Source organism: Fukomys damarensis, unplaced genomic scaffold, assembly GCF_012274545.1.
Source record: "Fukomys damarensis isolate Sample0158 unplaced genomic scaffold, DMR_v1.0_HiC HiC_scaffold_1, whole genome shotgun sequence".
Taxonomy (NCBI): Eukaryota; Metazoa; Chordata; class Mammalia; order Rodentia; family Bathyergidae; genus Fukomys; species Fukomys damarensis.
This window is the reverse complement of record NW_022900913.1, coordinates 28,959,267-28,972,643: the sequence shown is the minus strand read 5'-3', so window position 1 is coordinate 28,972,643 and position 13,377 is coordinate 28,959,267. Positions and strand designations below refer to the sequence as shown.

Sequence of the window (13,377 nt, the reverse complement as noted above, 5' to 3'; positions counted from 1 at the left end):
CCCATTTCCCCTTCCCCAACAAATTTTCCCACCCAAAGCCCCGCCCCATCCCAAAGCCCCGCCCCTCTCTCCACCCTCAGCGTCAGGCCCTAGAATTAGCTTCCTTTTACAGCGTCCAAAGGGCGCTTCCAGGTCCCCACCTGAGCCGGAAGTGCGTCATGACCAGGCGCCAAGGCGCTAGTTTGGCGGGCGCGCCTTAAGCCTTGTATGTGAGTTAGTTTCTTGGGTCTTCTAGCGCTTTTCCTTGGAATTTGACTATTTCTGGACTCTGGGGTCTACAATTTGCGACATGCCGTCTTCTTCAGTCGGCGCGGTGATGCCGACCTCTACGTCAGCCTCAGCCCTACAAGAAGCTCTCGAAAATGCAGGACGGCTTATCGACCTCCAGTTGCAAGAAGACCGCATGTACCCGGACCTTTCCGAGCTTCTCATGGTGCCTGCCCCAAGTGAGTGATCCGTGCCTATTTGGTCCTCCTGCTTTCTCCACCGAACGAACTCGCCTGACTTTTCAACCTGGTCATCGCAGGGTTGGTCCTGGAAAGGACATGCTGAGATTTAGGGCGCTGCTCGCTGGCTTTTTAAAGAGCAGCAGTCTCTTCGTTGTTTTCTTGGCGCTCACTTTCTTCAGTATAGATATTTAAGCAAGCTCCCGTTGAAGCAGAAAGAGCCAGAAACTCCCTAACCCTAATAAGCGTCTTGCTACTCCCAAAGTGTTTATCACTAAAGACGGATAAGTATCTCCTGATCTTGTCCCATGTTTATTATTTATATTAATAATTAAGTCGGAAAAACAAGCGAAGTTAATTTGGAGATTGTTATATTCTCTCCAAGATGTGCTTTGTTATGTATAGAGCTAGTGTAATATGAATGCTCAGGAGTGTTAAAAGACCTAACAGTGAAATAAAGGAAGCTAACAGGGAAATCAGCAGTGCTGTGGACAACGAGGGTACAATGTCAACAAGAGAGGTGACTGGAAAGTTATTCGTTTAATAGTTTTAAATTATTAAATTACATAAGTTGCTAGAGTGACCCTTTTGGGAGATGAAAATTCTACAAAAGAAGAGGCCAGAAAGAAAGCTACAGATGAGATTTTTGGTGAACAAGAACCAGGGTAATTAACCAGGATTATCTTTGCTATGTAAATGGAAAACACGCCTCTTGACCATTTATGAAAAAATCCTAAATTCAAACTTAGACATAATGACACATTCCTGTAGTCCTGTCTACTGAAGAGACTGAGCCAGGATACTTGAATCCAGGAGTTCAAGGCCAGCCTGGACTATGTAGTGGTACCCTGTTTCAAAAAGCAAAAAGAATACTGGAAGAGAAGTCACAGCAATATAAATCAAACATGATTTTATATATAGTTAGTTAATCCCTACCTAGAGGTTTATTGTATTTTTTTGTACTTGTATGTATCTCTTAAATTTTATGCATTCTAAAATTGTTTTTGTATGTCACTTTTTCCCAACAGCTTTGTTTCTAGAGAGCCTGAAATTGTGCCTGGGGTAATTTGTTTGTCAGTCAAGTCTGATGTTCGGGATTAGGAGGCTCAAATTGAGTAAACCAGCCCAATCCTGCCCTTTGTGATCAGTCTGGGTTTTTTCTAATCAGATATTGGCTGTGTGATCGCATTTGCATTGGGCCTGTTGGTCTGGGGGGAAAATCTGAAAGAAAAAAGCATGGATTGTTTTAATCTATGAATGTTTAAAGTAGGAAGTGCAATAAGCTTTTTCCCCAATTAAGTCTTTTGTTTGATCATAGTTTTTATCTTTTGATCCCACAAAATTTTATACATATTTTCCATTTTAGAATAGTAAAATAATACTGAACTATTAAACCAGGTATTTCTTTTGTTAAGTCCTTAATAACTTTCCCTTGGCTTTGAAACCAGTAGCTGCACTCTTTATTTTTTTGTTGTTGTTTGTGTTTTTGTTTTTTGAGACAGGGTCTCACTATGTAGTTGAGACTGACCTGGAACTCACTATGTAGCCCAGGCTGGTCTCAAACTCACAGTGTTCCTCCTGCCTCAGCCTCCTGAGGGCTGGGATTACAGATGTGCGCCACCACACCCAGCTGGCAACTGCCCTCTAGAACAGTGGAATTTTTTCATCTTACTCTGTGTCAGGTCAGAACTAATCTCTATACCTTTAGAGCCACTATATGCATTTTTTTGTGTGAGACTTGAAAGGCTGCTTTATATGCAATTGATGATCAATATATTATTATAAATACATGCTTTGTTTTCCTTTTGTAGATAATCCCACTGTTTCTGGCATGTCTGATATGGATTATCCTCTACAAGGACCTGATTTGCTGTCAGTACCCAATCTTCCAGAGATCAGTTCCATCCGAAGAGTTCCTCTTCCTCCTGAACTTGTTGAACAGTTTGGACGTATCCTATTTACTTTGCATTTAAGTATTTGAAAAATGTTAAAACTTGTATTTTCGTTATAATTCTTATTTTGTGTTTAGTTAAGTGTGGCATATATGTGTTCATTTAAGTTTTTTTGTTTTTTTGTTTTTTTTTTGCACTGGGGATCGAACTAGGATCCTTGTGTTTGCGAGGCAGGCGCCAGAACCACTGAGCTAAATCCCCAGCCCTATATGTTCATTTAAATGTTTTGTTTTAAGTACATTTCAAGCTAGGCATGGTAGTGTATACCTGTAATCCCCACACTTGGGAGGCTGAGGCAGATGTATATGTTTGAGGCAGTGTGGGCTACGTAGTGAGTCAAGGCTGGCCTGGATTTCGTAGCAAGACCCTGTCTAGAAAGGAAAAATAAAAATGTTTAAGTATATTGGTAGCTTGGTGTTTTTATACAGCACTGGAAATACGTCTCTTTGTTTGTGATAGTATCGGGGATCAAACCAAGGGCCTAATGCATGCTAGCCAAGATCTCTACCACTGAATCAGGACCAGACTTCCTCCTACAGGTTATAACTTTTTTGATCATAAGCTTCAAGTCAAAAGATGTTGAAATAAGTTCAAGAAAAATGATGAGGGCTGGGGATTTAGCTCAGTGGTTCTGGCAACTGCCTCGCAAGCACAAGGACCTGAGTTTGATCCCTAGTACCAAAAAAAAGATGAAATTGAACGTTCTACCTTACATCCATACTATCTCAGATATGCAGTGTAACTGCATGATGGGTGTGTTCCCTCCTATCAGCAGAGCATGGCTCACAATTGACAGTGACATATTCATGTGGAACTATGAAGATGGGTATGTATTTAAGGAGCTTTGTTTTAGTGTGATTTAGTCATCCTTATTAATTATTACAGCTAGTGTTCTGTGCATTAGATGATGCCTGATTTATCTTCCATTCATTTAACATCCAGGTCAATGTCTCTTAATACTTCATATTAATCATTGGAATATGGGTTCTATGTTAAGAGTTCTGAAATTGTGCTAAGAATCTCCATTTGTAACCAGCTCTCAGGTGTTGCTCTAGCCTAAGCATCAGTCTTTTTGTGCAAATGTGAAAAAGATAGTTTGTCATTTTTAAAGACCTGTTTTCCTTGATTTTTTTTTTTTGTACCAAGTATCTAACTCAGGACCGTGCATTTCAATAGAATGGGCATCTAGGAATTTATTGAAGTGGCTTAACAATTTTGTTGTCATTTTTCTGGTCTTCACCTTGTATTTAAATGTGTTGAATAGAATCTTAAGTGAAGGCCCAAGGTAATCCTGCTTATCGTAGATGGACCTGGTAATCTTCCTTTTGACTTTTTAGAGAAAAATATAGTTTTATTTCTACTTGAACATCATATTATCCTTAAGTGCAGTACAGAATAACCAGTAAGAAGGCCCATATTGCTGAGCATGGTGGTGCATGCTGTAATCCCAGTACTAAGAAGGCAAAGGCAGGAGGATCATTGTGAGTTCCAGGCCAGTCTGCACTACAAAGCAAGACTGAGTCTCAAAAAAAAGAAAGCCCATATAGTTAAAACGTTATTCTTGCCCTGAGTAACTCATGTTCTTTTTAGGAACATGGTCACCACACATTTAAAAACTATATCATTGACTCAAAACTGACACTATGTAATAGCTTATATTTCTACATTATGTGAAATAATGTTTCAAAGTAAAGGTTTCATATCTTTTTTTTTTTTTTGGTTCTTTGAGACAGGGTCTCACTATGTAGTTGAGACTGACCTCCCGGGATCGAACTCAGGTCCTTGCGCTTGCGAGGCAGGCCACCAAACCACTGAGCTAAATCTCTGGCCCTTCACTATGTAGTTGAGACTGACCTGGAACTCACTATGTAGCCTAGGCTGGTCTCGAACTCACAGCGATCCTCCTGCTTCAGCCTCCAGAGTGCTGGGATTACAGGCATGCGCCACCACGCCCAGTTTATTTTTTTCTTTTTTTTAATATCTATTTTTACTGTTATAATGCTAATAATCATGGTAGCAGTCATGTGCTATTGTGATTGTTCCTTATGTACCTTGAGCATTGGCCCAGTTTGTTGTTACTATAACTGTTTTTATGCTAAAGAATAAAACCTTGACTTTAGGCATTATTATTTATTATTTATTATTTATATTTATATTATATTTATATTTATATAAAAAGACTCATAATAGCAGTATGTTATGCATCTATAGCTATTATTATTATTTAGGCATTATTAGGCATATTTCTTTGAAAAAACACAATGTTAAAAAGATTACAGAATATAAATGTGAGAATAATTATTTTACTTTAAAATTTTTGAGTAGTTTTCACTTTACTGAAATTTTTATATTTCCATTAACATCTAACTTTCATTGTTCTTTTTGTTTGTTCTGTAAGACAGGATCTCGCTATGTAATTTAGGCGGGCCTTGAACTCACTATTTACCCAGGCTGGCCCCAGACTTGCAGTAACCCTCCTGCCTCTGTCTCATATGAGTCTAACATTCTTTTTTTTTTTTTTTTTTTGTACCAGGGATCTAACTCCAGTCCTTTTGCTTGCGAGGCAGGCGGTGGCCCCACTGAGCTAAATCCCTGGCCCAATCTAACATTCTTTTAACAAATATTTATTGTGCTATTGTGTATTCCACAGCGTCCTATCAGGAATTGTACTGAGAGAGATACACATGCTCCCTGCTTTAGTTAGAGCTACTGTCACAGAATATCATAGACTGATTGGCTTATAAACAACAGAAATTTGTCATATTCCGGAGGCTGGAAATCCAACATCAAGGCACCAGCAGATGTGATGTTTGGTGAAGGTCCACAGATGGTTTCACAGATAGCCATCTTTTCTTCTGTCTTTACATAGCAAAAGGGGCAAGAGAGCTCTTTGGAGTCTCTTTTTACAAACTACCCATCACATTCACGAAGAGTCCACCCTTCTTAATAAATACTGTCACATCGAGAACTAGGGTGTAATATGGGTTTGGGGCAGGGCACAAACATTCATCTGTAATAACAATATCTGTTCAGACTACAACTCTTTTGGGGTGTGTGCCTGGGTTTGGACTCAGGCCCTTGTGCTTGCAAGGCAGGCAGTGGAACCGCTGAGCCAAATCCCTAGCCATACAACTCATATTAAGAAAGCTATTTGAAGAATATATTGAAATATGTTGAAACAAATTAAGGCATAGGTACTAGGTATTGATCTACAAATTCAGATTTGTAAAATCTTTAGACTTTGGGCCAGGGATTTAACTTAGTGGCTCCACCACCTGCCTCGCAAGTGCAAGACCCGAGTTCGATCCCTGGTACCAAAAAAACAAAAAACTTTAGACTTAGTTCCGTTTATGCAGTTTTCATCGTGTTACACAAGATATGATCAAAACCATGTGTGTTTAAATTTTTTAAAATTTATGGTAAAAGACACGTTACCGTTAATCTCCTCTTGCTGTAGACACATATCCCGTTGTTCTTTCCAGTTTCTGAAGCAGTTATAGAAGTCTTCTTTCCTATCTTTAGTTGGGTTGTTACGGCTGCTTTGATGTCCTGAATTAATTCGAAACATTTACCTTTTGTGTTCATGTTAACTTTGAGGAAGAGTGAGAAGTCATAGTGTCAAATCCAGTGAATAAGATGAATAAAGAACTACTGTAATGTTTTTATGAAATTGCCTTGGCACTTGGCAGTACTATCACTGTATTTTTGTTGCTTTGGTACCAGGGATCAAACTCAGGTCCTTGTGCTTGGGAGGCAGGCGGCAGGACCACTGAGCTAAATCCCCAGCCCCACTGTATTTTTTGTGTTTTTTTTGGGTACTGGGGATTGAACTCTGTTCCTTGAACTTGCAAGGCAGGCCACCTAACCGCTGAGCTAAATCCCCGGCCCCCCCACTGTATTTTTTAATACATCTCATGAAAGGTGATTTCAGAACTGCTTTGTGTCATTTATTTTTTTTTATTGAAAGTCACGTAGGATGTCTGTGTATAGACATGTATCCTATGTGTGGGATAGTAGATAATGCAATAGATTGCATTAATTCTTAGAAATGGGCATGTCTTTTTTGCTAAGGTCTTGCTAGTAGCAGATGGGCCTTTATTGTGGGAGGAATTGACTTTTTCCAAGTCAAGAGTTGAGCTGAGTTTGGGTTTTGTTTATTGTTAATTTTAGAATACTATCAGAGTCCTTTAAAATTGTCTTAGACTTAAGATGCAGGTTGAGTTACTAGGGATTTTTTTTTTCTCAGTATTCCTGTTCTACCTGAGGCTCAGCTCATGCTTTCCTTATGAGCTCCTCCTCCTGAGAGGTTCCTCTCCATTGTCTTTTGCCCCTACCCCCAGCAGATTTGCTGTTATTTGATAATCAGTGTTTATAGCCCCCTTGGAGAGATGTTTGGAATGTGGTACAGCTTTCCCTGTTTTTCTGGTTTTTGCTGAGCCACATGCAGGTCTGGTGTCCCTGGTGCTTGGGACTGAACTGGTTTTGTTTACTGTTTTTTTTTAAATCTTATTCTCAAAAATTATATAACTAATATTGTAAGATAAGACCTTTTCTTTTCATATATAACTTTTTGTTTCAATCATTGACAGAGGAGACCTTGCCTATTTTGATGGACTTAGTGAAACTATTCTTGCTGTGGGGCTTGTGAAACCAAAAGCTGGTAAGAAAAAAACAGGATGGGACCGTGTTTGTAGATATTTAGACTTTAAATGACTTAGTACTGAGTAATAATGCATTTTAAGTAGTTGAATTTCCAATTGAAGTTTTGTAATTAGGAATATTACACTGTTTACTCACTCTGGTATTGTGAGGCTATTTATTTATTTCGGTACCAGGGATCGAACTTGGGTCCTTGTGCTTGTGAGGCAGGCAGCAGAACCACTGTGCTAAATCCCAGCCTTCTTTTAAATGTTAAACTATAATTTGTGAATTTTATTTTGTTTACTTTTCTTAATTTGTCTTTTTTTGCATTGTAGATATTTCGTCACTTAAATTAATGTAAAAACCATTCGTGTCTCTGTATGATTTCAGTCTTGATAGCCTATGGAGTTTAGAACAGAGTTTGTAATAAACCTTAGACAAATAACAAGCATTGCTTTACTTAGATTGTGAAATTCACAATGCCAGATATTTTATTCATTCATAAGCAGAGTGCATTGACTTAAATTTGAAATATATCTTTAGGGTGTTTGATTTGTTTGAGATAGGGCCTTGCTATGTAATTCAGGCTGGCCTTGAACACTATGTAGTCCAGGCTGACTCTGAACTTGGAGCAGTTATCCTGCCTCGGCCTCCCATGTGCTGGGAGTAATGGTATACCTGGCTAAAATAGTTTTTTTGTTTTGTTTTGGTTTGGTTTGGTTTTTTGAGACAGGGTCTCACTGTATAGTGGAGACTGACCTGGAACTCACTATGTAGCCCAGGCTGGTCTCGAACTCACAGCAATCCTCCTGCCTCAGCCTCCCCAGTGCTGGGATTATAGGCGTGCACCACCACACCTGGCCTAAAATAGTATCTTTTGAATGCATCTTTCTACAAGAGTCAGTAATTGGGCTGGGAATGTAAATAAGTGCTAGAGCCCTTGGCTAAAGAGCATGTGTGAGGTCCTGAGTTCAGTTCCCAGTACCAAAAAAAAATTAATGTGAATTAGCCGAGTATGGTGGCGCATACCTATAATCCCAGCCCTCTGGATATCTGAACAGCATTGTGGGTGACACTGGGCATCTGAGGGTAGTAAATTCAAGCCAAACCTGGGAAATTTCATAATTTAGCAAAACTGTCTCAAATTTAAGGGGGAAAAAACTAGCTGGGGATATAGCTCTGGGTTCTATACACAGATCTATGGGAGGGTGGTGGTGGAGTGAGGAGGCAACAGTAAACAAAACTCAGTTTTTGGCAATGCCTTTGTAGTAGTGGCTCTTTGCTACTATTAACTTATTTAAATGATCAAGCAGTAATAGTTTAACATCACAATTCACTGATCTGGAACAGGTTTCTCATATACCATTTAATTAGTAGCTCATTTTAATGATAAAACCATGTTTTAGTAATGCTTAGATGCTGGATATTCTTCTGAAATTACTTCCCTACCTATGTCTACTTTACCTTAGGCATCTTTCAGCCTCATGTACGGCACCTCTTGGTTCTAGCGACTCCTGTGGATATAGTAATTCTAGGACTCAGCTATGCTAATTTGCAAGCAGGTATGGTAACCCATGTTATGCTTTTTAAAATACAGAAATACTACCGTTATTTATGGATGATTCTATTTGCAAACAATTTGGTTCACAAAAGTATTTGACAAAATTTTGCTACTGTTCACAAACTGCATTGGGTCTCAACCACAACCATGGGGATGTTCCCCAAAATTATAAAACAAATTAAGTTTGTAAACTGAGGTACCAGTGTAATATGTTACTGTTACTCAATTAGCATTATAATTAAAACTAGTCTGGTTGATTTGTTGAATTTTATTGATTCATATTAATGACTGTGCTACACAATTTTCAGGCTCTATTAGTATTCTACTATAACATTTACATATAGTGTAGGTTCTGTTTAACTTGAAATATCAAATTATTAGTATCAGACTTTTTAGTAATTTAAGAATGTATAGAAGCTTTTAGATGTATTAATAAGAATTCAGGAAGCATGGCAAAAGATTATGCAAAGATTATTTTAAACTTAAAAAAATCATGACCATTCTTGTATTTTTTTCTTTTTAAAAAATAGGTTCTGGAATTCTTAATGATAGCATGTCTGGTGGAATGCAGTTGCTTCCAGATCCTTTATATTCTCTTCCCACCGATAATACTTACCTTTTAACAGTTACTTCCACTGATAATGGCAGAATATTCTTGGCTGGAAAAGATGGCTGTTTATATGAAGTAGCATACCAAGTAAGCATGACATTTATAAACATTCCCCCTTTTTTTCCCTCTGATGGAATAGGGAGGTACAGACTTAAGTTTTAATTTTCTAATTACATAATATACTCTTACGGAAAATATTTGAAGAGATAAAACCATAGTATCCTGTCACTACCCCATTCCTATAAAACCCAACCCTCTTCCCCAGATATAAAAAACCATTATCAATTTCATTTTCAGTGCTAGGGATTGAACTCAGGACTATACACATGGTAGTCAAGTGCTCTGCCACTAAGATGTGTTGTCAGCCCTCATTTTATGTAAATACATTTATATGGGTGTATGTAAATATACATATGTACTTATGTGTATGTCAATTTTTAAACAGTTTACTTTCACAGTGTAAGTTTTTACTTACATTTTGACTATATTCTCACAGTTGGCTTTTCACTTAGCATATCTTGACTTTCATACTCAGTATTTGGTAGATATTTTATAGGAGAACTCAGTAAGTTAACTCAGTTAATTTTGAAGCATTTATCTCACTTTGTGTATATCACTAGTGTGTCATGAAGAGTTGAATATATTAAAAACTAAAGTTACATAGAAGTTGTTTGGAATTATATACCTTTACCAGTCTTCTTTCTGTTTTTCTTTTAAGGCAGAAGCAGGTTGGTTTAGTCAAAGATGTAGGAAGATAAACCACTCAAAGAGCTCACTTTCTTTCCTTGTTCCTTCCTTGCTACAATTCACATTCTCAGAAGATGGTAAGTAGAAAATGAATTTGGCAAATAAAAAAAAATTTTTTTAACGCATTGTTGACTTAACATTTTCATCAGGGCCAGAGATTTAGCTCAGTGGTTCGTTCTTCTGCCTGCCTTGCAAGTGCAAGGATCTGAGTTTGTTCCCTGGTACCAAAAAAATAAAAAAGAAAACATTTTCATCAGAATTTTATGTGTGTGTGTGGTGCTGGGAATTAAACCAAGGGCCTAGCACATGTTCTCTAGGTGCTCTTCACCTCCCCTAGAAATTCTCATTTATTTTGTGAGGTTTTGTTTGTTTGTTTGTTTTTGAGACAAGGTCTCACTTTGTAGTTCAAGCTGGCCTTAAATTCACTCTTAACACAGGCTGGCATCAAACTCAACAGCAATCTTTCTGCCTCAGCCTCCCTAGTGCTGGGATTACAGACATGCAACAACACACCCAATAGAAATTCTCATTTAAATTAATAACACTTGGTCATTTTAAGTATCATTTGTTACATATTCGTCAGATCCTGTAAAGGATCGAGGGATCACAAAACAGAGAAAGTATGCATTTTTTTTAAATCAAGTTACTCATTTCCTGTAGATGTAGCATCATAAAACGTGTCCAAAACAGCTTGGCACACTTAAACCTCAATCTGAGTATGTACACACATATGCACAGAGGCAGGGATAAAACCTAAATCTGAGTACGTACACACATATGCACAAAGAGGCAGGGACAGAGAGAGATTTTCTGACATTTAACACGTGGTTTGAGCCTGGCATGGTGGCACACACCTGTAATCCCAGCACTCAGGAGGCTGAGGCAAGAGGATCACTGCAGTCTGGGCTACATAGTGAGTTCCAAGTCAGTCTCAACTACGTAGTGAGGCCCTGTATCAGAAGACAAAAACAAAACACATGGTTTGCCTGATCTAGAACAAATTCTCAGTATGAAATATGTATTTCTGAGTTTTTTAATGATCTAAGAAATTTAAATAGGGGAAATCACTTTAAAATCGTCAAAATAAGGTAAATACAACTTTAAAATGTTAACATGACTAAACTTTTAGTCCTGAATTAATTAACAGTTGGGGTATATTCTGACAGGTGCCTTGTTAGACAATTTCATCATTGTGCTAAAAATCATAGAATGTACTTAAGCCAACTAAGATGCCTATGACATCTCTACATGATATGGGACCGAATTTTATGTATTATGTAGCACATAATTGTAATTTCTTTCATTGACATGAATTATTAAACTAAAGTGGAAGTTTCTTTTCTTTTTCGTCTTAGTACTAGGAATTAAACTGAGGATCTTGTGAATGATAGGCAAGTTCTCTACCACTAAGTTACATATCCCCAGTCCTTTATACAGTGGTGCTTTGATTCACAAACTTAATTCTTTCCAAAAATTGGGACCAGAATTGAAGAAAGAATTAATTCATGAGCCAAGGTACCACTGTATTTTTAAATTTTAAAATTGAGCCTTCTTCCAGACCCGGGGATTTAGCTCAGTGGTTCCGCCACCTGCTTCACAATCTCAAGGTCCCAAGTGCAATCCCCAGTACCAAAAAAGATTGAGTCTTCTTCCTAAGTTGCTAAGGATGTCCTCAAACTTAGGATCCTTCTTCCTCAGCCTCAAAAGTAGCTGGGAGTATAGGCATGAGCCACTGCACCAAGCTCACTCAACAATACTTAATGTTTATTATCTGCTAGAAACACATGGACTAATTATGCTTAGAACTTCTGTTTCAAGAAATTCCAAGCATGTTCAAATGAGAAGGATAATGTGCGCTGGGGGAACAAGAAAAAAAATGTAATGAGAAAAATGGAAACAAGGCTTTTGTAGGTAAAGACAGGGATGTTGAAAGGAGGGGAGGGAAAATGGGAAAAAAGAAGCAGCAAGATTATCATGTACAGGTAAAAATCCCCTATAGTGAAAGTTATCATATATGTCAAAAATGTACCAGAAAAAAAGAGAAAAGAAAAATAAATTCCAAGCTGTGTGTGGTGGTGCTGTCCTATAATCCTAGCTACTTAGGGAGCTAAGGCAGAGATCAGGAGCTTGAAGCCTGTGTATCCAATTTAGTGAGACCTTGTCTCAAAATGTAAAAATAAAGGGCTAGGAATATACTGTAATGGTTGAGTGCTTGCTTAACACAGGCAAGGTACTGAGTTGAATCCCCAGTATCAACAAACAAACAAAAAATAGAATGTGGAAATAATGTAGAACTTTTCTTTGATTTGCTTTAAAATTCCTTTAGAAGACAATTTTTTTTTCCCCGAGTATGTTTGGTTTTGTGGGTTTTTTTTGGTTTTTTTGTTTTGTTTTGTTTTGTTTTGTTTTTTTGGTACCAGAGATCAAACTCAGGATTTTGTGATGTTCTTAATCCTTTAATAGTATTTGATATCTGTCATCTGATCTAAGTGTTTCCTGGCTTGGTCCTTATGCAAATATCCTAGGATTTAACTCCTAAGCAAGAGAGAAAAAAGCCCCTGAATGTAAAGTTCTAATTCAGAAATTTAAATTTAAGTAGATACTATACTTGATTTGTTAATCTTTGAGTTTTTTTTTATCTTTTAGATCCAATTGTTCAAATTGCAATTGATAATTCTAGAAATATTTTATATACACGATCAGAGAAAGGAGTAATACAAGTAAGTATTCATATATACTCTCATTTAAGAATAGAAAAAGGTTCATGTTTTAATAAGGAAGATTTACTTTTTCTCTATGAACTGTGTGCTTTTTTAACAGAATCATCCCCCAAACACTTGTTAGGTCTCCTGAGATTTCAAATCTCTGAACATTTCCATATCTGTTAAGTATAAAATTAAAGGATCCCTAAAAAAGAAAAGTTTGCTTAATAAAATGTGTGCAGTATATAATTGTTTTACGTGAGCAATTTTTTATTCACAGGTTTATGATTTGGGCCAAGATGGACAGGGAATGAGTAGAGTTGCTTCAGTTTCACAGAATGCTATTGTCTCTGCTGCAGGGAATATTGTGAGGTAATACATAATTTATTATCAGGTATTTCATTTTATTTTATTTATTTATTTATTTATTTATTTTTGGGGGGTGCCGGGGATTGAACTCAGGTCCTTGCGCTTGCAAGGCAGGCCACCGAACCGCTGAGCTAAATCCCTGGCCCAGATATTTCATTTTAGGTATAATTATTATGTATAGTATACTATGATGAAGTTGCTTCCACAAGCCGGGCATGGTGGTGCACGCCTGTAATCCCAGCACTCAGGAGCCTGAGGCAGGAGAACCGCTGTGAGTTTGAGACCAGCCTGGACTACATAGTGAGTTCCAGGTCAGTCTCAACTGCATAGTGAGACTGTCTCAAAAAAA

General features: G+C 37.6%; 1 protein-coding gene across 1 annotated transcript in view; it reads left to right on the top strand.

Moving 5' to 3' along the window:
- The first annotated feature begins 54 nt into the window (after positions 1-54).
- The window catches only part of Nup155 (nucleoporin 155), a 67,160-nt gene continuing 53,837 nt past the window's right edge, over positions 55-13,377 (top strand). Inside the window, exons 1-9 of the mRNA XM_010605488.2 lie at positions 55-446; positions 2,258-2,395; positions 3,128-3,224; positions 6,988-7,058; positions 8,509-8,601; positions 9,131-9,297; positions 9,929-10,034; positions 12,604-12,677; positions 12,940-13,031. Coding sequence (XP_010603790.1) covers positions 290-446; positions 2,258-2,395; positions 3,128-3,224; positions 6,988-7,058; positions 8,509-8,601; positions 9,131-9,297; positions 9,929-10,034; positions 12,604-12,677; positions 12,940-13,031 — 995 coding nt within the window. The 5' untranslated portion in view covers positions 55-289. The remainder of the gene's footprint in view (positions 447-2,257; positions 2,396-3,127; positions 3,225-6,987; positions 7,059-8,508; positions 8,602-9,130; positions 9,298-9,928; positions 10,035-12,603; positions 12,678-12,939; positions 13,032-13,377) is intronic.